Source organism: Chinchilla lanigera, unplaced genomic scaffold (assembly GCF_000276665.1).
Source record: "Chinchilla lanigera isolate Chin_1 unplaced genomic scaffold, ChiLan1.0 scaffold00009, whole genome shotgun sequence".
NCBI classification, from domain to species: Eukaryota; Metazoa; Chordata; class Mammalia; order Rodentia; family Chinchillidae; genus Chinchilla; species Chinchilla lanigera.
Genome location: NW_004955410.1, coordinates 5,397,538 through 5,424,555, shown reverse-complemented (window position 1 = coordinate 5,424,555; position 27,018 = coordinate 5,397,538). Strand labels below are relative to the sequence as shown.

The 27,018-nt window shown below is 44.1% G+C and overlaps 1 protein-coding gene across 1 annotated transcript in view; it reads left to right on the top strand.

Moving 5' to 3' along the window:
* The window catches only part of Gnai1 (guanine nucleotide binding protein (G protein), alpha inhibiting activity polypeptide 1), a 78,839-nt gene that overhangs the window by 42,467 nt on the left and 9,354 nt on the right, over window positions 1-27,018 (top strand). Inside the window, exons 4-7 of the mRNA XM_005377203.2 lie at window positions 5,515-5,557; window positions 5,647-5,788; window positions 17,886-18,043; window positions 21,864-21,992. Of these exons, the coding sequence (XP_005377260.2) occupies window positions 5,515-5,557; window positions 5,647-5,788; window positions 17,886-18,043; window positions 21,864-21,992 (472 nt within the window). The remainder of the gene's footprint in view (window positions 1-5,514; window positions 5,558-5,646; window positions 5,789-17,885; window positions 18,044-21,863; window positions 21,993-27,018) is intronic.

Sequence of the window (27,018 nt, the reverse complement as noted above, 5' to 3'; positions counted from 1 at the left end):
CCCAGACCCCCGAGCCACAGGTCACTGTCTGTGTCTGTGAGCGCCACACTTTTAGGTTACACATCTGAGTGAGACTGTGCGGTGTTTGTGCCTGGCCTGTTTCACTCACTGCTGATCTTCCAAGTCTGCCGTGTTGTCCCATGTGACAAGATTTCCATCTTCTTCAGGCTGAGAAGTCTTCCATTTGTGTGTGCGGATGTACCCATACCCATGTGTCTGTAATATGTATCTCCCATTATATTTTCTTCATCTACTTCTCTGATTGCAGATGCTTAGATCAATTCGGACATCGTGGCTACTGTGTATAAAGCTGTAGTGACCAGGTGGCCGTATGTCTTGGATGTATCGGCTTTACCAATTTTACTCCTTCGCGTGCATTCATTCTTCATAGTTTTCATAGTATTGCCACCTCACAGGGCCCCAGGAGATTACCGAGGCTGTGATAAGGATCCTTAACTGTGCACTCCACCCAGTGGGATGGCAGGTGTGTGGACTCCTGTATGGGAGCAAGAATTTTCAGAACACATCAGGACAAGGCAGGAGAAGGGTTTTATTTTGCACACACTCAAAGAGCTAGAGTGCGGGCCCTTGGGAGGGAAAGGCGCCTTATTTCCTGGAACAGGGAACGTTTGTTCTTCTCTTGAGGGGTGGAACCCCAGGAAAACATGGCCCACCCACCAGCAGGTGCCAGCCCATGTGCGGGCCCCGTGTTTTTTAGATAGGTGACTTCAACATTCTCTGTATTCTTTCAGCCTGCTCCTTTCATCTTAGGATCAGGTTCCCGCTCTTCACTTTCTCAGTTAAGCCAGTTGTTGGACTTTCAGTACAGTCTTGCTGAGCGGTTTTGGGTGTGGTGGTCTGGGAGGAAAGAAACCTAAGTGTCACCAGCAGGACGATGATGTGGATCACCGTGGGTGGCTTTGACTGGGGCCGAGAAGTTGCTGTCTGCTTCCGGGTACAATTTTTACTTACAATTTCCTTGTATCTTTTCTGCCTTTCACTTCTTCTGTTCCCTCTCAGTTAGCTATCTCTCCTCTGCATGAGTGGCTGGGGGAGTAGTTTTATGGGGAGGGAAGACTGGGGACACTGGATTGTTTCGAAAATCTAGATTTTGGTGTTTACAAATGATTCCTGCATGCCAAAATGTTAGACATATCCTGTGTCCTTAAAGTAGTTTTGGTACTTCTGACCGATAAGTAGCAAAGATTGCAGATTATTTCCCCTGTTGGGAAATGACAATTAAAAAGAAAATCTTCTCCCGCTGAGAAATCTCCTTCACAAAGGTAGTAGAGAAAGAAAACACTTTATTACTGGATCAGCATTAAGGCCCCAAGTGCAGCAATGGGTGTCACAGGCAATCTGCTTAGAGATTGTAGATGGAGTCGTCTCAGCCCAAACACAGCCGGGTGACCAGCCCATCACAGCTAGGTTTCTAAGGTGACCAGAGAGGAAACCCTCAGGTGGGAGGGTCCTGCGGCCTCAGACTTCCTGTGCACGTTACACTGGTCGTGGGAATGACAGTGACCGTCTGTGCTAGCTGATGGCCTGCTCCCGAGGAGAGCGAGTGCCCCGTCTCTCCAGCAGGAGGAAGTTAAGGGGTGATGCTGTCTTCTTCCATGCCTGCTTCTTTGAGTGGTGGTTTCCAGGTGTGGAGTGAGATGGTCCAGGCCGCCAAGCTGGTAAAAGGAGATAGGTGCATTTCCGAGAGAGGGAGATGCTTCTACAGAGAGTTTTTCTGAAGTAAATGCTCCAAGGAAAGGAAGGAGGGAAGTCCCTCCCCTTCCTTTTAACAGGGAGAATTAAGCCTCTTAGTTTTAATTTGTATTTGCTATTACATTACTTTTATTTACTCTATGTTAAATAAAAAGACCTTAATCTTAGTAATCATGCAGTAGCACTAGAAGGAACAGGGGTGACTTAGTTACACACTATTTAGTTTCATTGAATATAAACTTTCGAAATTGCTAATCCTACATTAATAGCTAGGATTGTTTTAAGAAAAGAATAGTGGTATCAGCAGTTCCTCCTGTTACAGGAACAATTCGCCTTGCTCCTAGCGGGTGGTCCCTGCGGTCTCAGCCCTACAGCTTGGCCCCGGGCGTAACTAATGGTGATGCAATTCTAAGCAGATTGCATGAAGGATTTTCTTTTAAAAACAACAAAAAGGGCATTTGTTTTCTTTTTGTTTCGATTTTGTTTTTGCAGTCCTGGGGCTGGGACCTAGGGATACCTTCCCCATGAGCTGCATCCCCAGCTCTTTTTAGTTTGAATTTTGAGATCCAGTTGTGCTCCGCTGAACTTGTGCTCCTCCAGCCTCTGCCGCTCAGCGCTTGGATGACAGACGCGCACCACCACACTTGGCTCGTCTTGTTCCTAAACTCACTAGCAGTCATACCTTAAAGATTCCCTCTGTTGCCCTTCAGTAAAATCAGGAGAGAAACACTATTTGGTTATCGTTTGTATGGTACTAAATTACAAAATTCTTAGGGAGGAATTAGAGTCCCATGAGTGGTTCCAGCCTCTGTGTGACTGTCCTGCCAGCCTGGCTTCCCCTCAGCCCCTCCTGACTTTTCACCGACTGCCTTCCTGGCCCGGGGATCGCATTCTGAGATCTCACACAGGCCACCCGCTTGTTGACAGGCCTTGTGACCGCAGCAGCTGCACGCTCTGACTTTCCCCGACTGACGCCGGCTGTATGTGGTTCTCTGCTTCCTTTTGGAAGGACTACCTGGGGAGTGCTTCTGGAAATTCACTCCTTCTCCTTGCCCCGAGCCTTTCCTGTTCCTGACCCTGGGGTCACCTCCCGCCAGCCTCTGCCTCTCCTCTCCACAGTGCGCAGAGAGCAGCATGCGTGTAGAATGGGGAAGCGTCCACATCAGCGTTTCTGATTTTCCTGTTAGGAGCCTCTCCGCATGGAAGTGAGAATTGAAGACTAATTACATAAACGACTAAGCTCTGAAAGAAGTTTACAGTGTCTGCCTCTCTGCAGCTCTGCTACAGAGTACCTTGTCACTGGAAAAGGCCCAATTAGCTACATTGCCACCTCCACTCTTTAAATGGGTCTCAGGGTTGTTTTTAACAAACATAGCTGAAGACAAGATGCCCATTGCCGAATAAGCCAAGTGTCTCATGTCTACAGTTACTTTAAGAGATGTCAAGTGAATTGGAACTTAAGGAAACTCAGGAACATTAGAAAAGCTATTTTTTTTTTTCTTTTTAAAGTATAGAAGTTCCTGGCCAAGCATGGTGGCACACACCTGTGATTCCAGCACTAGACAGGCTGAGGCAGGAGGATCACTGCGAGTTGGAGGCCAGCCTGGGCTACACAGCGAGACCTTATCTAGTGAATAAAGTTTAGAAGTCCTCCTCTGTGCAGTCCTGCTCGGTCCTGCCTTTGACGTCTTGCTCGCACGGTCTTCCGCCCCTGAATAGTGCCGTGGGGCACCCTGTGTCCCTTGCTGTTGGCCTGAGAGCTGCTGCCCTGGCAGCAGGGACCTAGGGGCCCTCATGGAAGCTCACTGTGCCTGGCATTGGTGTCCCTGTGTGTGGGCCCGAGGCGGTGGCACGGCCCCTCACAGCACGGCGGTGACACCACTGTGCCTGCCGTTGTGGCCTCCACGCTGCTGTGATTAATAAATAATGGGCTGTTTATCTTGAAATTGTGTTTATTGGCAGCTGACCTGGAAGTCTCAGAGGCCGCGTGTGAATGAAGAATGCCCTCGTTGTCTATTCAGCGCCCGTTGTTGTATTCCACGCGAGCGCGTCTTGGGGAGATTTCTAGAATATCAAGCCACAAGAAAAAGTTAGGCTGTTCTCTCCCTGGCGTTTTCCAGTAGGCCACCAGGAACACCCTGTTTTGCATGTCTGTCCCTGGTGGCAGAAGGCAAGAGGCAAAAGGAAGCATCCGAGGCCTGGCGGTTTACCATGCAGTCCCACCAGTGACAAACAGCTTAAACAAACGCAGTCCACCTGGGCCTGCGGGCTGTGCGCCTGGCGCCAGGCAGCTGCTGAGCTTTGGAGCAGAAATGGATGGGTCAGCAGGGGAACGGGGACCAGGTGCGGGTGGTGGAGCCTTGCCAGGAAGCCGGCTGCGTCTGGGCGGGGGGAGGGACCATGAGCTTCCGGTGTGCGTGTGGCCGTCATACCCAGAAGGGCAGGAAAGACTTACAGCCTCCTGCCCCCGCTGGCCATGCTTGGACGTTCTCTGTGTCCATCAATCCAGAGGAGCCTGACAAGTAATCGATCCAGTCTGTGAGGAAGGCAGCAGCCACTGTTAGGTGGGGGCCCACTGCAGAGGATCTCACTCTACAAGTGGGAGCTGTGCTAGTGGCGTCTTCACGCTGCGGTAGAAGAACTCCAAGACCGAAACCTGGGGAGCCCCTGTGGAGGCAGAGAGGGAAGCGGGCTGAGAAGGTGGCTCCTGGCCTTTGCCTTGTGGAGTTGGGTGGGGTTAGGGTAACAGCTAACTCAGAAGCCTTCTGTCCTGCACAGCACTGTGTCCGCATTGCCTCTGGACGGCTGGGCTAGGTTGTAGCGATGATGATGAACGTGTGTCGCACAGGACGTAGCCACAATGATGTCATGTGCAAGTGGTCTTCATGCTCCTGGTTACCACTGCCATTCCGCTCTACAAGAGCCAGAAGTTAAGATTAAGATACTTGGCCACGTGGTTCGGACCTCTTCACTGCAGAGTGGAGTCTTCATGAATTTGCAGTATATGTCAGCAGTAGAAGTAATTAGTTTATGTTTTGTTTTTGTTTTTCATTTTTCTTCCGGTACCAGGAGTTGAACTCACGACCTTGTGCTCACCAGGCAGGCGCTTTGCCGCTGAGCTAAATCCCCAGCCCCCAGTTAGTTTATAATACAAGTTTAAATTTTAATCTTTTAGAAAATACATACAATGAAGCATTTTTTTCAGTTGAGTTTATTGAATTTAACTATTAGGAAGTAATAAGCAAATGGAGTTACATCTGAGAATTCTTTATATGTTTAGAAACTAATAAAGGTAGTTTTTTAATGTCACTGTGTTTTATAAAATGGTCACTAGAGTGAAAAAATACTGTTATTTAAGATCAGTCTCTCTTTTAGACTAGACTGATGGGTACAGAGATGGATACAGGCTCCTCTGGATTGATGGATACATCATTTTACCTTTATGTCTGTTGTCCCTATACTACCTGCCTAGTAGGTGTGAGAGCCTGGGTTTGGTGTCCAGCACCACAAAAGAAAGAAAAAGGAAAACAACCTGAATCCAATACACCATTACTGTGTTGTTCATAGTGTATAGTAGGGGTTTACACTCATTCATCCTGTCTGTTTACCTCTTTGTTTCTCATTTTAATATAAAACAAAGCCCAGCTATGAGACACACACACAGAAAGAGTGTATATTTGTTTGTGTGTGTGTGTGTGTGTGTGTGTGTGTGTATGCACTTGCGTGGTGCGAGTTGGATGTACTCAAGTGATGATCTTGAAATTAGAAGTCCCTTATTGTATTATTTTATTTTATTTTCAGGTGCTGGTGAATCTGGAAAAAGCACAATTGTAAAGCAGATGAAGTAAGTAGATTTCAAAGATTCAATTTTTTTCACTGTACCTTTCCATCAGAGGAAATTAAGTGGTCTCATTTTTCCTTTCATCTTTGTAGAATTATACATGAGGCGGGGTATTCGGAAGAGGAATGCAAGCAGTACAAAGCGGTGGTCTACAGCAATACCATCCAGTCCATCATTGCTATTATTAGGGCCATGGGAAGATTGAAGATAGACTTCGGTGACTCAGCTCGGGCGGTGAGTTATGAAGTTTGTCGGTACAGCCCGAGGGGTGAAAGCAATGACTTGTGTGGCAGCACCGTGCTTTGTAACATAGGCTTGTAAATACCACTGTCGTTTCACACATGGGTGGAAGGGAGTAGAAGTTTTACAGGAGCGGGAAATAAGAACATAGGGCTGCAGGCTCCTCTTTACTCTTGCCCTATCCATCAGTTTATTTGGATAGTTCAATATTTACTGTGGTATTTCTTTATAATATAGTGTATTGGGTAATTTTATATCCCTGTATTTGTCACCTTTCTTTTGTTTATTTTTTTATTGTGTTATTTATTTCTTTGAATACAAAGCTTTGGCATTAGCAATTTTATGGGCATCATTTACCAGTCATACCAAGCATTTATTTTTTGTCAGCTTTCTATTACTGTTATAACATACCCAAAGTGATCAACTTAAGAATTAGTAAAGGTTTATTTTGGCTCATGGCTTTGGAGGGTTTAGTTCCTATTGTTTGGCCTGTGGTGAGGTAGCACATCGTGACGGGAGCCTATGCAGGAGAAAGTGAAGAGAGTGGGGAGAGGCCTGGGTACCATTATCTCCCTTAAGGATAGAACCCCACTGAGACCTCCCACTAGGCCACCTTCTCGGAGGTGCCACCATATGCAATGGTGTTGTGAGTTGGGGATCAGCCCACATGTGAGCTTCTGGGGGACATTGTAGATCCAAGCAGAGCAGTCCTGGTCACAAGTTTGTGTAGTTAGTGCCACATAAGCTCTATAAATTCGGCATGTATAATTTGGAAAGCTGAAATGATCTAATTATTTGTTTTTATAACCAGTCTAAAAAAGAGACTGATCTTAAATAATGAAAGCAGCATAAAAGTTTGCATTCTTTGGAATAAGAAAACATTGACTATTAAAAAAGAGGCGTATCAGAATTTTAGAACTAGAAGAAACCCTTGGAAATGAGCAAACTCCACCCATTTATTTCCCTAGTAAACAAATAGGAGCCCATGGAAATCACTGAGAGAAAAGGTGCAGTGTGGGAAGCGGTACCACAGCCTGAGCTGTGTGTCCTTATTGGGTTTGGTTAGAAGTTTTTGGTTTGGTTAGAAGCAGCCCTGGTCTTGTCCACAAGATGCTTTGTTTTCCTTCTGTCCTCCCAGCCTCTTTTCGATTGCTTAATCTGTTTATTTCAACTTTGTCATTTATGTATGGTTCATATGTCACTTAGGTTTTTTAATAACTGATGTAAAACTTGACCTGACCTGAAACCTTTATCCAAATCCTACCATAATTTTAATTTTTTTGCAAACAAGATACATTTGAATATTAGTACTCCTTTGCACTTCTACATTCGTGATGTGTCTGTGTGTATATGCACTACCTCTGTGAAGATTTTCTGTGTAGGGTCTGTAACTTTTTGTCTTAGAGTCTGCTAGTTTATTTTTTAACATCTGGGCAATCCATGTTAAATAGAAAAAAAGAAATGAATGAGAGCAACATTAGAGGATACACATTGAGGCAATCTGTGAAAGAAGTATGATTTGTTTGTGAGCTATTTTAAAGTTTTCTTATAATCTATAAGTTAATTTACACAGTTTATCCTTTTGAATGAAATTTAAAATAATATAATTAAAGTTTTTCACTTAGATTTCAAGATTCTAAGTGAATTTTAATGTATGTGCTTAATATGTGTTTACGATATGATATTACAGCTAGAATTGTTATTATAATGAAGCAGATTAGCATCCATCCTTCTGTATAGTGTGTGTGAGAGAGGAGCAGAGAGAGAGAAGGGAAGGTACAATCTTTTCTAAAGAAAAATCCTCATACAGTACCGTTAACGGTAGTCCTCTTACTGTCGAAAGATGAGTGCTAGCAAGTGGTGGTGAGATTGTGACACAAAGGCAGCCCGAGTACACTGTTGGTGAGGGTGTAGGTTAGTTTATCCATTATGAAAAACAGTGGGGTGATTCCTAAAGAAATTAAAAATAGAACAACTGTAGGACCCAGCCATCTGTCTTCTGGGTACATGGCCAAAGGAGATGAAGGTGCCCCTTGCAAAGACATCAACACTTCCGTTTCACCCTATCGTTAATACGGCAGTCGGACAGGCTCAGTGTGTCTCTCAGCAAACAAATGGCTGAAGAAATTTTTTGATGTGGGTATGTGTGTGTGTATATATATATGTGTATATTTCTACCTATACATACATGTATCTGCACATGTACATGCAAGTATATACACAATGGAATATTGTTCAGACTTTAAAAAAGAAGCTACCATTTTCCACAACATATTGCCTGATCTCACTTATGTGAAATCAAACAAAACAGTCAAGTGTACAAAGATTGAGCATAAAACAGTAGACCAGAGGTTGAGGGGCAATCTACAAGGAATAGATGAGGTATAGGTCAAAGGCTACAAAGTGACAAATACGTGAAATGAAGAAATCTAGGGCTGAAAGGTACAGTGTGGGGACTGATCGAGACCATTTATTTCATTCATTTATCATTTGTTCAACACCCTCAGAAAGCGTTTCTTGTATGAATAAATGATAACTGTATAAATTCCAAATTGAATATTAGATAATATGAGATCTAATTGGATATTAGATAAGGCAAAACTATTCTGGATATCATCAAATTATTTCAGAAAAGACAGTTTAGAAGACTGTTTGGAATTATTAAAAACCATCTTGAAATTTTCTTAGAAATGTTAATCACACTGAGCTTTTTAATCTTTGTTTAAAAGGACTGCACAGAAGGAATCCACTCATAGATTAAGGGGAAGGAATTAATAGAAATTGTGCGCTGTAGCACTTCCCATTAGGGTAATTGAAATCTTTCGTGAGATTCACATGCATGGTGTCCTGCACTTAAATCTTCTTTGTGGCAGTAGGAGAAGCAGGGTTTGTAGCCCGTATTTCAGGGCACAGTGGAGGCTCAGGGCAGGCAGCTTTTGAGAAGTGATTCTAATTCCATATTCTTCTCTCAGTGTATGTTGTTTTGTGCACTCCCCTTCTTTCCTTCCCTCCCTCCCTCCCTCCTCCTTTTCTAAATTTGACCTTAGATTCAGGAGCAGCCACGAATCGCTTTTCCCAGCATAAGCTTTTCCTTTCTCATGCCGCTTTCCGAGGCTGTGCAGTGTCCCCCTGGGAGTGAGAGGCCCCTGGGCACACACTCAGGCCGCTGGCCTTCCCCATCTCCTGAACTTGGCGCCTTCTCGCCTCCTCTGGCTCTGGGCTGTGTTTCTTGCTGCTTTGCCCTGGGTCGTCGCTGTGGTGGCAGCCGGTCTTGCGGGGTGCTGAGGAAGACACAGATGAGGTCACTGTGCCCTGGACTTGAGGACAGGACTTTTGCATGGTGCAGAGTTTCCTCGACCGCAGGGGAAAGCTGATCCACCCACGGGCACAGTGTGGACAAGGCCCCTTGCCATCGTGCCGCGTTCTGTCTCTGAAGTACCCCTTACCGCGAGGACTGGCCCCAGGTACAACTGCCCAGGTACTTGACTTGACAAGTACGAGGGCCCCGGAAGCAGTGTTAACAGTCTTCTGTAGAGCTGCCTGCATCTGTTTTCCCGGAGTCTCACTAACTCAGACATTACCAGCATTTCAATTTTTAACAGCTGATGCATGGCAAAGATTAATTTTTCTTTATTTTCTTTTTATCAAGGTTAAATTGTTGTAGTACATCTTTTCTAGCTGTCCTCTTGGGAACTCCTTGCAATTTCTTTTTTCTGAACTGCTCTGATTTCTGGTAGAGTACTTGTCCTTTTCACAGTGCTTCTCCTGGAATGTTACTATGAAGCCTGCATTGTACACTGCAGATATTTTCCCCAACATTTTTGCTCTTTTCTTGTTATAAAACTTTTTTTGCAAAAAAAAAAACCCCAAAAAACAAAGAAACTTTTTTTGCAGTCAGTTCTATTTTATGTCTTAATACAAGGAAAAATCTTTACCTTACAGTTATTTCGTAGTGTCATTTTTTATATGTATTTCTCCATCTACTTAGAAAAGTTATTTGTGTGTTTTTCTAGATAGGACCTAAATATATGTTATAATCTCATTGTCTGTTGCTGTATAGCCATTCATTAAATTGCGGGGAGTAAGACAAATGAATACCAAGCATCAGCCACAGGCCTTGGTCGTAATAGATGCTCAACAAAATATTTTTGTGTTGCCACTGTGTAGCATATTATACTACGTTATTATTGTCAGAATTATATCATTTTATTTTTTATTGCTTCTTTTTTTTTTTTATTGCTTCTTAATATTCATTGGTATCTGGCATGTTAAGCCCACCCCTCCTGTTGATTTTCTGTCAGATACTAAGGCTGTCCTGCCTTTCTCCTCCACGTGAGCTTTGAGAATCAGTTCTTCTCAACTCTATTGAAACAGAACACACAAAATAGCCTGTGGTATTTCAGTTGCAACTACAGCTTAGTAGTAGGTTGATTTGGTGAGAATTGACTAAAAAGGTGTGACAGTTCAAGAAACAGTGACTAATGTTAGCAGATTTGCAAGCACATCACACAGTAGTTATTTTCAATGAGAGAAAACAAAGATGTTTAAACCACTGGTATGGAGCCATCAAATTTTATGCCCGGTATCCTTTAGAGACCTTCCTCTGCAGGCACATGGTCCTCTTAAGGGCCACTGCAGTCTAGAGCAGTGTGCTTCTAAGGAAGTGACGATCGGGAAGCGCGTGAGCGCTGCTTAGCAAGCCCTGGGCTCTGAGCACTTGGAACAGTGCTGCTGTGAGTGTGGCCAGTGGACCTGTGCTGGCCACAGGGAGGTCAGAATCGAAGGCAGAACTTAAGTAGAGTATTCATACAGCCTTATAGCATTGGACACAGTATGCGTTAACACTGATCACTTTCAAGAATGGATTTAATTTAAAGTAAGCGTTTAATTTTATTTTTTTCTAGTAGTCTTAGTTCTGAAATAAATTGAAAATAAAATAAGCCCAAACACAAGACGGGTCCTTCGTGGACAGTTTGGAGACGCTGGCATCCCTCAGCAGCCTGGCGTGAGCGCCCCTTGCCCACCTCTAGCCATGCCACGGTGAACTCGGGCTCGGCCGTCACCTTGCTGTCCCGGGAACGTGGTGACGGATTTTCCTCAGTTACTGGCTTCCCGCCTGTCGGCCAGAGGGCCAGGCTGCATGGAGCAGGTTGTGTTGCTTTAACTTCCTAGCTGTGGTCTTTGAGAATTGCTTCTCTTAGCACTCCAGACAACCAGAAGTGAGGAGTCTCACATTAAAAAACAACAACGGGAAGCTTTGCTGGTTTGCTTTTACTAAATCATTTTTTTCCATCAATTTTATTTGAATTTTCGGTTTTGGGTACAGTTACACAATTTTCCGCGTCGTTTCTAGGTTTGAGTCTCCGTATGTGGAGGTCGTGCTCTTCTCCCCACCGAAGTCTTGGTGTGTCCGCTGTCCCTGTGCTTGTTCTTGTGCACAACGCTGCTACTGCTCTGACCATTAAAACAAAATCCTATTTACCCCGTTGCCTTCAACCTGACGGCCATAGGTACACGTTTCCTTTTTGAAACTTCCCCCATTATTTCTTCCATTGTGTTTGAAACATACTCTGTCAGAGATTTACCACATGTTCTCCATATCTTAGGAATTTCATAGGGGAGCGAATTTCAGTGTTCATTTGCGTTTGTTCTTCAATCCCTTTGAGATTGTTTTGTTGTGTGCCTACAGTAAGGGTCTGTATTCTCTTTTCCCCTTTAGCTAACTAGCTCTTCATCAGTCGTTATTGAGTAGCCACATCCTTCCTTCCCCACTGATCTTGTCCCCTTTACTATACAGTAAGTTCAGCCTGGGGATTTGTCGTTTTATTGATTCGAATTAATTTCAGACTGCTACACGGATTGTAGGAGTGTCATCTCTAGTACATCCGGCTCACTTCCTCAGCCTTCTTTTTCAAATGCCACTGGCTATTTTTACATGCTGTTTTTTCCAGATGAATATTGAGGTCATTTGTCATAGTATTCTGGTTTACGTTTGAGCCTGAGGGTGGAAGACCTTACTTTTTTATGTTGTTTTGATTCTGAGAAATACCAATGTATACACATGGCAAAATGATAAAATATTTGAAGTGTGCCTGTCGCACGGTGTATTTCTCCTGTCCTCTGGTCACACATGTCCCATCTTCCTGTATCTCTGTTCAGACGGCAGGTGCTGTTCATGCAAAGAACACGTAAGTGTCAACAGTTGTACATTTTATTAATTTGAAAAATATATACATACACATTCATGAGATTCACAAATATGCTTAAAAGTTATATTTTTGTGGTACATTTATAAGTAATTTCCCTTGACATACTAAACAGTATGCATCGTGCTGGATTTACTGCAATTTAGTCTACATTTTCTGCTCTCTGCGGTTTCATTAAAGTTAACAGAGTGTATTATTTTTAGGCCTTTCCCCCTTTTAAAAAATCTTATGGAAAGAATTAAAATGACTGCCTATTTTCTTGTCTTAAATCATTTTGCAAGTTGACTCATATTTTTAGAGAAAATATGTTTTACATTTACATGTTTCTTAAAGCAACTCTTAAACGTCTGTTGGCACCAGAGAATTCATCAAGGTTCTTAGAATTTCCCTAGGGATGCACTGACTTTCCTTAGAGTGACAGAGCTACCATAATAATCGGTGCCGTGGTAAATGTGGTAGATTAAATACGTGAGTCATTGTTGATGTGCAGATATTATTGGCTAAGCGCGGTATTATTAGTGAAGTAAGCTAAACCACTGAAATGAAGGACTTCTGTGTATAACTTAGTCATGACGTCAGCATTTTATTCCTATGGCCCTACATTCAAACATATCACTGTTTTTTAACTGTGTTTTATGATGTTATTTAATCTTTATTTTAGAATGTTTTTAGATGTTTCTATTTTATCTTTATTTTAGAGTCTTTTTGATGTTTTTCATTTAAACGCTTAATCTCATCCACAAATTCTGTCTGCTGTGTCACAGTAAATAGTCATCTTGCCTTTGCTTAAAATCTCCCAAGCCACATTAGGTGGCACACACCCGTGGTCCCGACTGCTCGAGAGGCAAAGGCAGGAGGATTGCAAGTTCCAGACCAGCATAGGAAACTTGGTGATATTCTCTCTCAAAATAGAATGTTTAACAGGGGCGGGGCTTCAGCTCAGTGGCAGAGTACAGGCTTGGCCTGCAGAGCGCCCCGGGCACAGTCCCAGCACTGCACACGTACGTGCACGCACGCGTACACAGGCCTCCTCGTTCTGTTTTTAAGGTTGCTTTCACTGTTGACAAGCGTTCCTGTTACTGAACTTCAGGCTGATGTTTTGCGCTAAGAATGCCCATTTTTCTGCCCTGCGTCCAGCAGGACCTTTTGTGATCAGCAGTACGTCAGAAGACCGCCACATGGTTGCTCAAAGTTGAGTGTCCTCCATCCTGGGCAGACCCGTGTGAATCCTGTAAGGAGGATGCTAGCTTCACCCCACATGCGTGTCTCTAAGAAAGCGCCGTGTGCTGGGTGCTCCTCGCGGCCGCTGGGAGACACCTACTCCTCGTCCTTTGCACAGTGGTGCACCGCGGCTCCTGCGTGACTTTCCATGGCACGTAGTCTGTGGACCCAAGTTGCAGTCTCTGAGTCACCTTATTCTCATGTAGAGCTTGGAAATTTACACACGCATTCCCTTGGCTTCATCCAAGGATTGTTTTCCTTGTGATTCTCAAATCATTGCCAGCGAATAACATTTTTGAAATTTTCCTTCTCTGGAGGATGCTTTTCCTTTCGTTTTTGTTTTTGTTTTTTTTGGAGGCCTAGCACACCGCCGCTGAGCTGCACCCACAGCCGGCTTCCTTTCTCACACCGCTGCAGACCGGGTTTATGAACCTGCCCGGTGCCTCCCTGCCCTCCGCAGACCCTGTGCTCTCCCTACACCTTGCCATGCTATTTTGCTGGAGTCACAATGATGTTTCTAAATGTTCCTGAGCAATTTTCTTCCGTGTAAATTTTGCAAAGAGCTTTTGCCGTAGCAAGAAGAGACCATTGTCATCGTTCTGCAGTTTGTAATCGTCCTGTTTTAAACAACAGCTGTTTAGTCATTGTTGACTCACTGACTGGGTGCCCAGTTAGTTGTGGAACTCAAAGCAGGTTGCTTCACAGTCCTGTGCCTTGGGTCCTTTTCTCTTCGTGCAAAACGAAGGGTCAGTTACAGCAGTTCCTGTGGTCTTTCCTCCACAGCGCCTCCTGACACCTGCATGTCCCGCTCATGGTACGGAGGTGAATGTTCCAAGGAGCTGTTCGAGAAAAAGCTATTTTACTTTTTTGAAGAAGAAACTTTTTTAAAAAACAACTTATTGTGTGTACGTTTGAGGTTTTACAGTTTGATGCTAGGATGGTATCCATGCAGCTAGTAACATGGCTGTTTTGTGATGCACATAAACGCGTCTGTCATTTCATTTAGTTACCTTTTTGTGCGGCAAGGACAGCTAACATTGAGTCCTTTAGCAAAGAGTTCTTTTACCAGGACACCCTGGTGTTATTTATAGCCGTCGCATCGTGGCTTTGATCTCTGGACTTGCTCCTCCTCTGTGCTGTTAGGTTGGGTCCCAAGAGCTTTTCTCCCCGTCTCTCACTGTCCTTTAGATTCTGCTGAATTAAATGAGACACAGAAAGGAAAATGTTACATAGACTCACTTATCCGTGGGATCTGAAAGAGGAGGAGATTTTTTAAATTAAGGTTTTGGTACATATTAGATACACATAATGATCACACTCATCGCAGGGAGTTTGTATGTGCATGTGATGCATCTTGCTTCTTTATTTCCTATTCCCCTCCCCTCTCTTCAATCCCTCTTCCCTTGCATGCTTACAAAAATATTTGTTTCCATTTTTTCCTCTATTCTTTTTTTTTCTCTTCCCCCATCCCCCTTTCTGTTTTAACAATTTCTTCCTATTTTACAATATCTATTATTACACATTTTGGCCCTTATTTACACTTTCAGTTTCTCACACCACAGAAACAATGCAACATTTACACATGTGTTTCCCCTTTATTTCACTTGAGTACGGTCTCAAGGTGCATCCATTCACCTAGAAATGTCTCCAGCTTATCCTTCTTTGTGGCAGAGTAGTACTCCATTGTATAAAAAAACCACACACCTTCCTTATCCAGTCATCAGTCGATGGACATTTGGACTGTTTCCAAGATTTAGCTATACCAGCTGCACTGCTGTAAATGTGGATGTGCATATATCGCTGTGGTATGATGTTTTTAATTCTTTTCGGAAGATACCAGAAAGGGAAATAGCTGGCTCAAATGGGACCTCCAATCCCAGTTTTTTGAGGAATCTCTATACTGATTTCCACAGTGATTGCACCAGTCTATGCTCGCACCAATAGTGGAGGAGGGTTCCTTTTTCCCCACACCCCCTCCAGCATTTATTATTGATTGATTTCTTGATAACAGCCACTCTTTCTGGAGTGAGATGGAATCTCAGTGTTGTTTTAATTTGCGTCTCTCCAATGACCAATGACTTTGAACATTTTTTTGTATATGTATTTGCTGTTTGTACTTCTTCATCTGGGATGTGTTTATTCATTTCATATACCCGGTTTTGGAGTGGGTCTTTCAATTTCTGAGGGTATCTCATTTGTTTAGTTTTTTTGTACATTCTAGATATGAGCCCTTGTTTTGAGGACTATCTGGCAAGATTTTTTTCTCACTCTGGGTCAACTGAAAGCTTTCACTCTAAAATCAGGTACAAGGCAAGGGTATCCACTATCACCACGCCTGTTCAATATAGTTCTGAAAATGATAGTCAAAGCAATTAGCCAAGAGAAAGAAATAAAAGGAATAAAGCTAGGAAAGGAAGAGTTAAGTTGTCATTATTTGCAGAGACATTTTTTGAATGTCACTCCGAGTGGAGTCTATAAGTACAGCTTCCAAAATTTCTTCTTGAGGTTTCTTAGAAAGTTTGAAGAGAATGTGATCTGATGACCCACAGTGGAAGGTATTATTCTTTTCTGGCAAAAACTATTGAAATTGAATGAAGAGATTGTGACAAAAGCAATGAGATTTGGAACTTCCGCGTGTATAAGTAGTTGGTGGATTGAATGTTCACTGGAGTTGGTTTAATCCCGCTGGGAAGGACCAGCGCTGTGACAGGCGGGGTTCACTGAGGATAGGGTTATGCACGTGTTGTTCACATGCATGCCTTTCCCTTGTGCTTTACTAAACGGGAAAACATATGCTTGGATAATATCTTCCCATGCCGAGAGACTTAATTATTTTTCGTGATGAGCTCCAGCTGAAAAGGGAATGTTCCTCAAACTGGCAACAGGGTGAATTTATATTGTCAGTACATTCTGCTAGCCTCAGTCACCGAATGCGTCTCTTCTGCTGCTGTGCGTGTGTCATAATATGTTCTGTCCCATGACAAGCACCTCCTGTGACATACCCATCCCCTGGGGGTGAGTCCCTGGACCCCCAGCAGATGCCAAGGTCGGGATGTAGAAGTGTCATAGTAGTTGCCTGCCCTTTACGCACATCTTCCTGAATACGCTTTACGTCATCTCCAGATTCCTCATAATGTCTAAACACAGTGTCATTGCTGTGGAAACCTGGCTCCGTTGCCTTGCGTAGGGGATAAAGACAGCGCATCTGTACATCTCTGGTACAGTTTCCAGTATCTTCAGTCTGGTTGGTGGAATGCACAGCTACAAACCATGCAGATAAAGGCAGCCAGCTGTGCTGGAAGAAAGGGTTGTCAGGAGCAGTTAGGGGTTCTCCACCCCGTCAGCATAAAGCTCGGTCTCAGGCTAAAGAGACCTTTGTGCAGGGAGAGGCTTCCTGCTTTGCCTGTTTGCGGATTAACTGCGGTATTACCTGGAGGCCAGAGTTCCTAGCCCCTGCACTACCTCCCTGTGGCTGCTGAGTCCGAGATGCGTCTAGTCTGAGCAGAGATGTGCCGCTAGTGAGGTGCCGCACACCAGCGTGGGAAGACTTAATACCCAGGAAAGTAATGTGAGATATCTCGTGGTTATGTTGCGCAGGTTGGATGTTGAAGTGATAATATTTCTCTATGTAGGTTAAATAAAAGATAATGTTAATGTCAGCTGGCTTCTTTTGCTTTTACTTTTTTAATGTGGCTGTTTATATCTTTTGTTTTGCTTTTTGAAGACGAGGTCTGGCTATGTAGTTCAGGCTGTCCTTGAATTCAGCTTGGAGCCCAGGCTGGCCTGCCTGGATCTCAGTGATGATCTGCCTGCGTCGGCCTCCCTTGCTAGGATTTCAGGAGTGCACTGCCATGCCCAGCCTTAATGAAGCTGTTTGAAACCTGAGATTGCCTCAGGGGCTCATGTTTTATCACTCCCTGACTACACTGGTCAAAAGTGGCTCAAAAAAATGTAAAGATTGGCAGCCTCGATGCTGAAGCAAAATTTAATGAAATTTACACACACTCTTCTTTCATTTGGAAATGCTTGCGTGGTTTGTGCATTTTGTTCTTGTGCCTAGGTTAGCAAATGTCTCCTCCTAGCCACTTCCTGGATGACTTCAGCGTGACTATACATCAAGGTCTCCTGGGAATCTGCAGATCATTCTGTGAAACGCTTTTTACCTACTTACTCCACCTTAACTTCTCGCTTCTCTGAATATATTTTGCATTAATAAAGTATATCAGAAAGCTAACACTTAATTAGATCCCATTTTAACGTAATCTGGAATGGTGTGTGTTTCTTAGATTAAAAGTCTTTTGAGGCAGGGGAAGTGGAGCATAGATTCTTCCTCTGTTCTCAAAGATGGTCATCTTCATGACACAGAAAACAGTCCATGAACAGCTGTCCTTCAAGTGCAGGCACTTTATTCTTCCAGTTTCCTACTGCCCACCGAGGTACACACTACCAGTACCATTAAGCATAGGCTTGTTGTTTATGATTGTGCTCTTTCGGTTGGTCTAGTTCTTAAAGTGGTGCTTCAGAGGGAGAAAAGCTATGCCACTCCTATTAAAAGCATATGGAAAATGTACTGTTGCGCATTTGTGTCTCTAATCTCTCCCTTTGTCCTTTTCAATCTCTAACGTCTCCCTTTTCCTCTAAATTCTCGGTTATTGCATGTTCAGGATGACGCCCGCCAGCTCTTCGTGCTCGCTGGAGCCGCCGAAGAAGGTTTTATGACAGCAGAACTTGCTGGCGTTATAAAGAGATTGTGGAAAGATAGTGGTGTGCAAGCCTGTTTCAACAGATCCCGGGAGTACCAGCTGAACGACTCCGCGGCGTAGTGAGTATCATCGCTTTGGAGCTAAGTGATCGCGAACAGTTACGTGCAAGTCAAGCACAGCCACCGAGACAATTTTGTTGCAGAACTGGCTGACGCACTCTTGTACAGCTCAGGATGACAGTATTTGACAACTTTCTTTGTCTCTTGTGTGTTTGTAGATAATGACACGCTTATTTCCTGTATATTCCATGGTCTCAAGAGAGCCTTCTTATATGAGCTCTAATTAAAATGCGGAGAACAGGAATGTTTCTAGTGTTTTTCCAAGACAGCAAGTGAACTTCAAGAAATTCACTGTGACTTGGGTGTATCTCTAGTTTATTGGAAGCTGGCCAAATGAAAGGGTGACTGATTTGAGTTCTTATCATCATATTGATGATGCCTTGTCCAGGGACAGATGCCCAAAGTCAGACCCTTGGAAGGGATACATGGAAACCCCAAGATATTTCTAAGTAAAATAGCTTTATTCTTTTTTTTTTTTTTTTTTTTTAAATAGCTTTATTCTTGAACATTGTCCATGATAAGTGTCCTGTGACGTTAGACACTGCTTACAGATAATCAAGTGCAGATTTTTGGAAATCTGCCCTCAGTTTCCAGGTGGTAGCCCCAGAAAGGTTGTAAAACAAGTTGTGATAAAACCCAGCCTGTGTTCTGCCTAGTGATCTACGCAGAACAATAATAGCTTTTTAAAAGCAAGTATTTTTTCATAATTTGGCACACAAACTAAAAACTGTCATACATTGCATGCGTAGCATTAATCACTCTTTGAAATGTATGCTGTGCACTTTTATTACTTTGTGTATTGTTCTGTTTTGTGGACAGAACTGTTGAGTTGTGGGAACAAAAGTGAGCGTTGGATAGAAGGTGACAAGTATTGGCAGATGCATTCATTTTTCTACAGTGAGAGACAAATAAATGGGGCACGGACCAGTGTACCTGTCACACATCACTGGTTGTGTGCTATGCGCTGTGTGTTATGTGCCTTCTTCTAAGTAAATAAATAAGCATATCATTGTATCCCCACAGCCATATTTACAGCCCTCTGTTTTTAATCCACATTGTGAGTGTTTTATACTTCTATGAACATTATCACATGAGATTTATGTAAGTATATGGAACGTATTTTTATGACAAGCCTGACCAGTTGATGTCATAACTTCTACAAGGGAATACTCCTTAACCCAGCTTGGCCCCCACTTTCCTCTTTTAGATACTCACAAACACAATACACTTTTCCTTCAGATTCACACTGACTTTGAGGCTATTTTACTTATATTCATGTTGTGACTTTATTATTTTCTGTCTCTGCCTCCACACTGTAAGTTTGGTAATATCTGATTTTGACCAACAGTTCACTGTCCTTCCTCAAGGTGATCGCCTTTAACAATGAATGAATTAGCAAGACTTCACACAGGGTAGAAAACACACTAGAAAAATTACACAGAGAAAGAACGTAACTTGCAAGCCATGTTATCTGTTGTCCCACCACCAGCACCTGCAGAAATATTAACCAGAATCGCTGTTAGCGTGAGAAGATTTCCACCAGCTGAGCGCAGAGCAGTGAAAGAGCTGCTTCAGTGCCCAAAGAGTGGCCCTGGGGGCAGTAGCCGACCCTGTCTGGTTCACCCTGAGGGGCACATCCAGGGCCGCAGTGTCTGGATCAAGACTGTGTCTTGCGCACCCAGTGGGGACCAGCATGGAGGACAGGGTGTGGCTGTCACTCCCGTTCTTCATTTCTCGTCCTTGTGTTCCTAAGATACAGCGGTGCAGCCATTTTTCAAGAGTGAAAGAAATCATAGCAAACGTTTCTACAGTGTGGTTGGAGGCACCTTGGCCTCTGAGTTTTCTGCGGGAGGTAGCAGGGTCCGGCCACGTGCTCATCAGGTGTCTCATTGTCAGTCTGCAGCTTAAACTCGTGACCATTTAAAACATGGCGGCTTTTCACAATGCCTGGGGTTTGTTTTTGTCTTGTTGAAATATAAATATGCATGGTTTCTAGAGGTTCTTAGAGCTATAGCAGTTTTAATAAAAACATATCTATGAGTAATCAGAACACATTGGAAAGAATAGCTATTTTAAAGAAACAGTAAAATCTTCCTATGGTTTGTGTTAAATAAGAATTTTTGTGTTAATGTACAGTGTCATATGTGTGGGATGAAAAGCACAGGAGAGATATTGGTGGGGGAGTCATCACCAGTGTGATAATTTTCTTTTAAACTGGTAAAAACAATACAGGGCCGGGTGTGGTGGTGCACGCCTGTTATCTCAGCACTCGGGTGGCTGAGGCAGGAGGATTCTTATGAGTTTGAGACCAGCCTGGGCTACAAAGTGAGCTCAAAGCCAGCCTGAACTGCATAGTGAGACCCTGTCTCAAAAAGACAAAAAGTAAAATAAAATAAAAAAACCAAAAGCAATACAGGTTGAGCATATACCTATAAAAGTCCTAATTCCCCACAGTCCAAAATCCACAATATTTCTGGTTCCAAATATTTTGATAAGGGCTATGCGGCCTGCACGGGTGACCCAAGCCATCATCTCTGTGTTTTCTGGTATCCACACTGTGGCACCTGGACTTGACTGTCTCTAAACACTGTTACTGTTTCAGTGTTTGCATCATTTTCCGGTTCCCTCCACAACAAATCCGGTCCCTAGAGCTGGGTCTGCAGCGTCGTGCTCAGCAGCGCGGTTCTAGAGCCCGTGAGGCGCTGCAGGTTCAGGTCCTAGCGCCACGAGAGCAACAGCAACAGTAATCGGGACCTGCCCCTGTGTTGGCAGCACCCCGTTCTAAATGGCTGAGCAGCGTGTCCCGAGGATAATTCCAATCTCAGGTCATGCTAGTTGGTGCTGCGCTGGACATAAACTCATTTTCTGAGTTGTCGTCGGTCGCTCTGAGACCCTCACACAACAGACCCTGCGATGAGGTCGCCACCACTGAGCGGAACCCGGGTTCAGCCCCAGCTTCTGGCTTGCGGTGGTACCCGGGTGGGTAGCGGGTCCCCCTCCATGAGTGGAGACTGCGCCTGGCTGCACACTGCCCGACAGCTCCCGAGGAGGATGGCAGTCCCCATCCACATGTCGTTGCTGTCATTTCCATTCACACCTGTCACGGCACGAATCCTGCTTTAACCGCCCCATTCCACATCAGCTCCTCCCGACCTCAACTTCTGTGATTCACTGCTTCTACCGTGGAGCTTGACACAAAATAATTTACTTTCTTTCACTACACGGTGTGGAACCATTACACTTTTGTCCCACAACATATTTGGCATAATTCACAGAGAGCATTCGCGGAGTGACTGAAGTCGCTGGGAAGGAAATATGGGTGTGGGACAGAAGACAGTATTGTGCAGGGTACCAAAGCACAAGACTGGGAAAACATCTCCCTCATGTTCACCTGCATTTTCCTCACTCCTGTCTCCAAAGCTAACGCTGAAAATCTTTATCCAAAGAGTTATCTGTGGAATATAGGCCTCGTGTTACTGCCCAAAAAAGTGTGATGAAGAATTTTAAGGAACAGACACATAGTGCTTTAAGTATTTTTTTTTTTAAACTGACTCTCTTTGACTTTAATTACTGTACCTAAAACAGTACACACATTTAAAACTCCTAAAGAGTTTTGTGGCTGGAGAAGCCTAAACATTTTCATTTCTGTCGGAGTTCTGTAAGACTGAGACTTAAATTGCTGGTTTTACATCATTTCACAGAAAATGTAACACACCCAGCATCTTGTGAATATTTCTTGCATTTGATGAGTTTTAGGTTCTGTTTTAGGGATCTCCACTGGCCGCGTCCACCGCTACCATGTGTTCTTTTGTTTTTCCAGCTATTTGAATGACTTGGACAGAATTGCACAACCGAACTACATCCCAACCCAGCAAGACGTTCTCCGGACCAGAGTGAAGACCACTGGAATTGTTGAAACCCATTTTACTTTCAAAGACCTTCATTTTAAGTGAGTGGCTCCAACTGTAGGATCTGTAAATTTAGAAATAAAAAGCTACTGCTTTAGAAATGAGTCCTAATAATAAAAGTTTACAACACTTCTATAGTTGGAAATTACAGCTAGAAAATCTATTCCCAGATGATACAGAAAACGAATTTATGAGCAAAAGGGGGCAAAAAGACCCATTCTTAGACTGACTGTTTTTATTTAGGAAAAAATAGCCAGCCAAGCAAATAACCTTTTTGTTTGTTTCTTATATTTTGTTTTTATTCATGATACTGGTGATTGAGCTCAAGAGAGCACTGCTACTACTATTAAGCTATATCCCCAGGCCATAATTGTATACTGAGATGGGGTCTCACTAAGTTACTGGCCTCAAACCTGCAGTCCTCCTGCCTCAGCCTCGAGAGAAGCTGAAATTACAGGTTTGTGCCACTGTGCCCAGCTTTTGCATACAATTTTAGTGCTTTAAACTAAAATTTTTTTTCTGTTTCATTTCTAAACAGAAAATACTCCTCTAACATAACCATAGGCTATTTTGGAAAATATTGGTCTCTGTGTTTTTTGAGGGGCAAGGGGGTAATTGGGAATCGAAGTCAGGACCTCACGCTTGCCAGGCAGGCCCTGCCCCACTGAGCTAAACACCCACACTCTGCCTGTAGGAAAAAAGGGGATTTATTGACAGAATATGTGCCTACTTACAGAAATAAGGACCTTTAAAATTACTCCTGAAAGTGTTCCCTCACAGCAAGGGGATCTGAGCACCATTTAGACTGTACTGTTAGCTTCCTGAGGTGGAACAGGGAGGTGAGGACTGTGGCCGTTAGTGACAGAGGGGTCCTGGAGTCCCTTCTGTCCATGCCCCTGAGTTTATATGAAGCATGCTCGGGGAAGGCCAGCGAAGTATTACTTTCAGACTCACAGAAGTGCATTTCTCTTTTTCCAATAAGTTATATGTTCAAGATATGGGAAAAGCTGTGGGACTGAAACACAAGCAGATGTTACCTTCTGACCTCAGGTCTTCATTGGTCTGTGAGCTGCACTCACGTGACCTTCGTCTCTGCCCCCACCGGGCATCTGCTGTGTGACTTCGGTCCCTGCTTCCCCTGCCCAGTGCCCGTCCGCAGGCCCAGCTCCCCGAGCCCGCGCTGCCACTGCGTTCCTGGCATGCGTTTCCACCCACCTTCCAGTTCAGATGGTAATAATAAAGTCAAGGGGAACATTCCTCGAGGAAGCGTGTGGGGAAGCCGCCATCGCGGGACTTGCCCCTGAAGCGGAACTTGTGCGTTTTTGTAGAAACCCCAAATCACTGTGGTGTCCTTTGATCTTCAAAAATAGTGACTTAAAAATGAAAGGTGGTTCGTTTTTCCCTCTTACTGTTACCTCTTTCCATACTTGGAAGCTGCATAAAGGAGTTTGCAAAAGGGTTTTTTTTGTTTATTTGGTCCCTTTTTTGTTTGTTTTGTTTTTAATAAACTGCTGCTTTCTCATTGTTCATACTCATTGGAAACAGCCCACCTCCCAAGTGCCAGTCACGTGTCCGGCTGACCGGACACCAAGCGCAGAGCCCTCTGGGGCAAGGGCTCCTCAACATCCGGTACATGTTACAGGAAAGGAAAGGAACGAGCATACCGAGATTGCATGCGCTGCACATGTATAGGTTTTGTTCTGTTTTTACTATTCTTGTTGAACAGGTAGGGTTTGCTTTTTGTGCTTTTACACCTACAAGGAGGAGACTGTCTGGAAGGCCATAGCTGCAGTTGGGTGTAAGCCATAGCCATCTACCTACAGAGCGTTATGGATAGCTTGACTTGATTTCAACATACTCTACTTGTTGCTTCAGAAAACTGGGTTAGAAAAGTTACTGATGATCAATTTTATTCTTTATGAAAATTTTCCTTTTTTTTTTTTTTTTTTTTCTTTTTTGGTTTTTCTCCGGTACCGGGAACCGAACTCATGAACTTGCGCTTGCCAGGCAGGCGCTTTGCCGCTGAGCTAAATCCCCAGCCCCGTGAAAATTTTCATAATTTTTATATTCCTTGTTTTTCTGAGGCTGCCTTTTAAAACTAACTGTGAAGGATGAGACAGATCATTGGTTATCTACTCGTGACACATTTCCAGCTAACAATTCCGCTGGGGACACACCAGCGTGTCACCCTTTGGTGGATCTGTGTGCATTTCATATTGGAATTCTTCGATTTTTAACTGCTGAGTAAAGTAAGTTTCGCTTTTTCTGTGCGACCAGTGCAAACAAATTCAAAATGGAGTGGCTAGGCATCTGTTACCATGTAAGAAGCTGCGGACTCATCCTAGTGAGTGGGCACTGATGGCTGGTGTCTAGGTGATTTGCTTTAGTTAAGGAATCAACAGTTTTATTTAAGTGTTGCCAGATAGAAAGTATCCTTCTACTATAAAATGTTCCTTGTCCAGTGTGTAAGTGTGAGGCGCACACTTCTCTTTTTTGGAGTACAGTGTTCTGTGTAGGAGTTAGAGGTCTGTGTGGGTTCAGTGGGGTGTGTGCTGGCGGTCAGTCTTGGTGGCAGTGGTGTTCGACGGCCGTCCCAGCGTGAGCCCGCACACTTAAGACATCCTGCATTCCGCGCCCCCGCCTGGAGCACCTGGGGAACCAGACTCATTCCCTGACCCGTGCTGCTCAGAAGGCTCATCTTTTGACAGGAAGAGCATGCTGTGTATGTCTTCTTTTTTAAAAAAGAATAGAAGTCCAAATTTTAAAGAACAGTATATGCAATAATTAATTTGTTTTAATTGTATATGTGGCATAATGACCATTTCTCTGTTTCTGTTTTTTCGTTTGATGTTTGTTTGTGTTTTTATATGGGTCTTCAAGCAAAGCTACATCTTCAGCTCTCTATTTATTTGTTTTTTCATTTTTTGCTTTGAGACAGGGTCTTCCTAAGTCACTCAGTTGCTGGCTGGACTTAAACATACAGTCCTCCAGCCTCAGCCTCCCAGTGTGCTGGGTTTACAGTTATGTGCAGCCATGCCTGGCTCCGGATCATCTTCACTGTCTGTATCTGTGCCAGGCATGTCTGGTGGGTTGACTGATTCTCAGAAAACCATCCCCACACCAGCACAGCCAGCATCCCGCCTGCTGATGGTGAGTCACTGAAAATTTGAAAGCCGTGGGTTTAGACCAAAAGTTCTTTATTTATGAGCGTATATGAAGGACCCTCCTTCATTCATAGTTAGACTTAGAAAAGGAGCAAGTTTAAAACTTTTTTCTGTATTCAAAATGCTTGACTATCAATTACAGTGGTGCCTCCGTTCAAGATCTTAGTTCTTTCCATGATTCTGGTTCCAAACCGAAGTGCTCAAGAACTGAATCAGATTTCCCTGTAAAGTCAACCCTGAGCCTGACCATTGACTTTGATTCCATTTCCAACCAGTTCAGTTTGCAGCCAGCATCGTGGAAAGAACCAAATTCACAAACTGAGGCACCACTGTCACTGGGGTGTGTAGATCTGGGCCGTACCAGAGTTCATCTCTTGTTGCCTGAAACTACGTTTAGACCATTCTGTGGGCTCAGAGCAGAGGCTGCGACCGGTAAATGCTCAGCAGGTCCTTGCTGTGTGTGTCCCATGTCAGGCATCCAGAGATCAGACAGGGACGAGGTCATTGTCTTTACATTCTTAGGGAATGGGTTAGGGAAGGGGAGATGAAATACGTTTAATATTTTTGGAAATGATAATTGCTATAGAGCAAAGTGGAATTAACTGGAAAATATGTACCCACGTGTGCATAGTAAGAGAGTGTGCGGAGTTCTTCTAGTTGCCATGACAAATTGCCCCCAGGGGGTCATGAACAAATAGACATCCTCAGAGACCGACCAGTAGGGCAGCCCCAAGGCTCTGTGGAGGGCTCGTTTGCCCCTTCCCAGCTCTGCTGGCTGCTGAGCGTTCATGGTGCGCTTGGCTTGTAGCTGGATGACTCCAAGGTCCACCTCAGGTGTTGTGTGTCTGCCTTTGCTCTGTGTGTGTGTGTGTGTGTGTGTGTGTGTGTGTGTCTGTGGGTCCTTTTCACTTACTAGTGCATTCCTGTTTACCTTCCTGCTGTCATTGTACAGTTAATGGCAAGAAGTCTGCACCCTTCTACACTTGGCTTGAAAGTTTCCCCCGCTGAATGTGCCCAAGTTCAGCCCGCTGTTGCTGCTTTGTAGCATGAATTGCCTTTCCTGTGTTGTATAATCACGTTTCTTTTCAAGACCTCATTAAAAGCATATTTAACAGTCCTATACCTACATTCTGTGCATGATTCATACCAGAATCTTGAGGTTTTTATTGAGGTACTAGGGATTAAATCCAGACCTTCACTCTGATCTGCATCCCCAGCCTTTTAAAAAAATTTTATGTTTTTTGAGACAGGCTCTCGATAAGCTGTCCAGGCTGGGCTTGAACTTGATGTCCCCCTGCCTCAGCCTCCCAGAGTGCTGGGATTATAGGATGTACTTCGCTACCCTGCTCTGAGTCATCTGTAATATCTGTGTTTCTGCCAGCCTCTTTTTAAGATGATCTAGATGTTTTTCCTGTGAAGTACTGGAAGCTGCTTCCAGCTGTGACTCATTACCCAGTTCCAAGGCCACACTGGCACGTGTAGATGTTTGCTGTAGCAGCCACCTGCCTCTCTGGGTGCTGTCGCTTCTGTGAGCAGCATTCCCCAGAGCAGCACCCCTGCGTGTGTTCATTTTAAGGGATGGGCTTGGGCGGTGATAGAGGCAGGCACATCAGAGGTCTGCAGGGCGACCTGTCGTACTTGGACCGGAACTGCCATGCAGTCTCGAGGAAGGGTTTGTTTTCCCCTAAGAAACTGCAGTATTTTACCCCTAATGGCTTTGTGTTGGTTACTTTTCTCTCTTTGCTGAGACAAAATACCCAATGGCCAAAATGAAGGAAGGAAAGGTTTATTTAGCTCAGTCTGTGGTGGTTGCAGTCCATACTTGGCTGGCTCCAAGGCAGAGTGGCACATGGCAGAGGGAAACAGTTCATGGCACTGGAAGACAGCAAAGGCAACAAGAGCA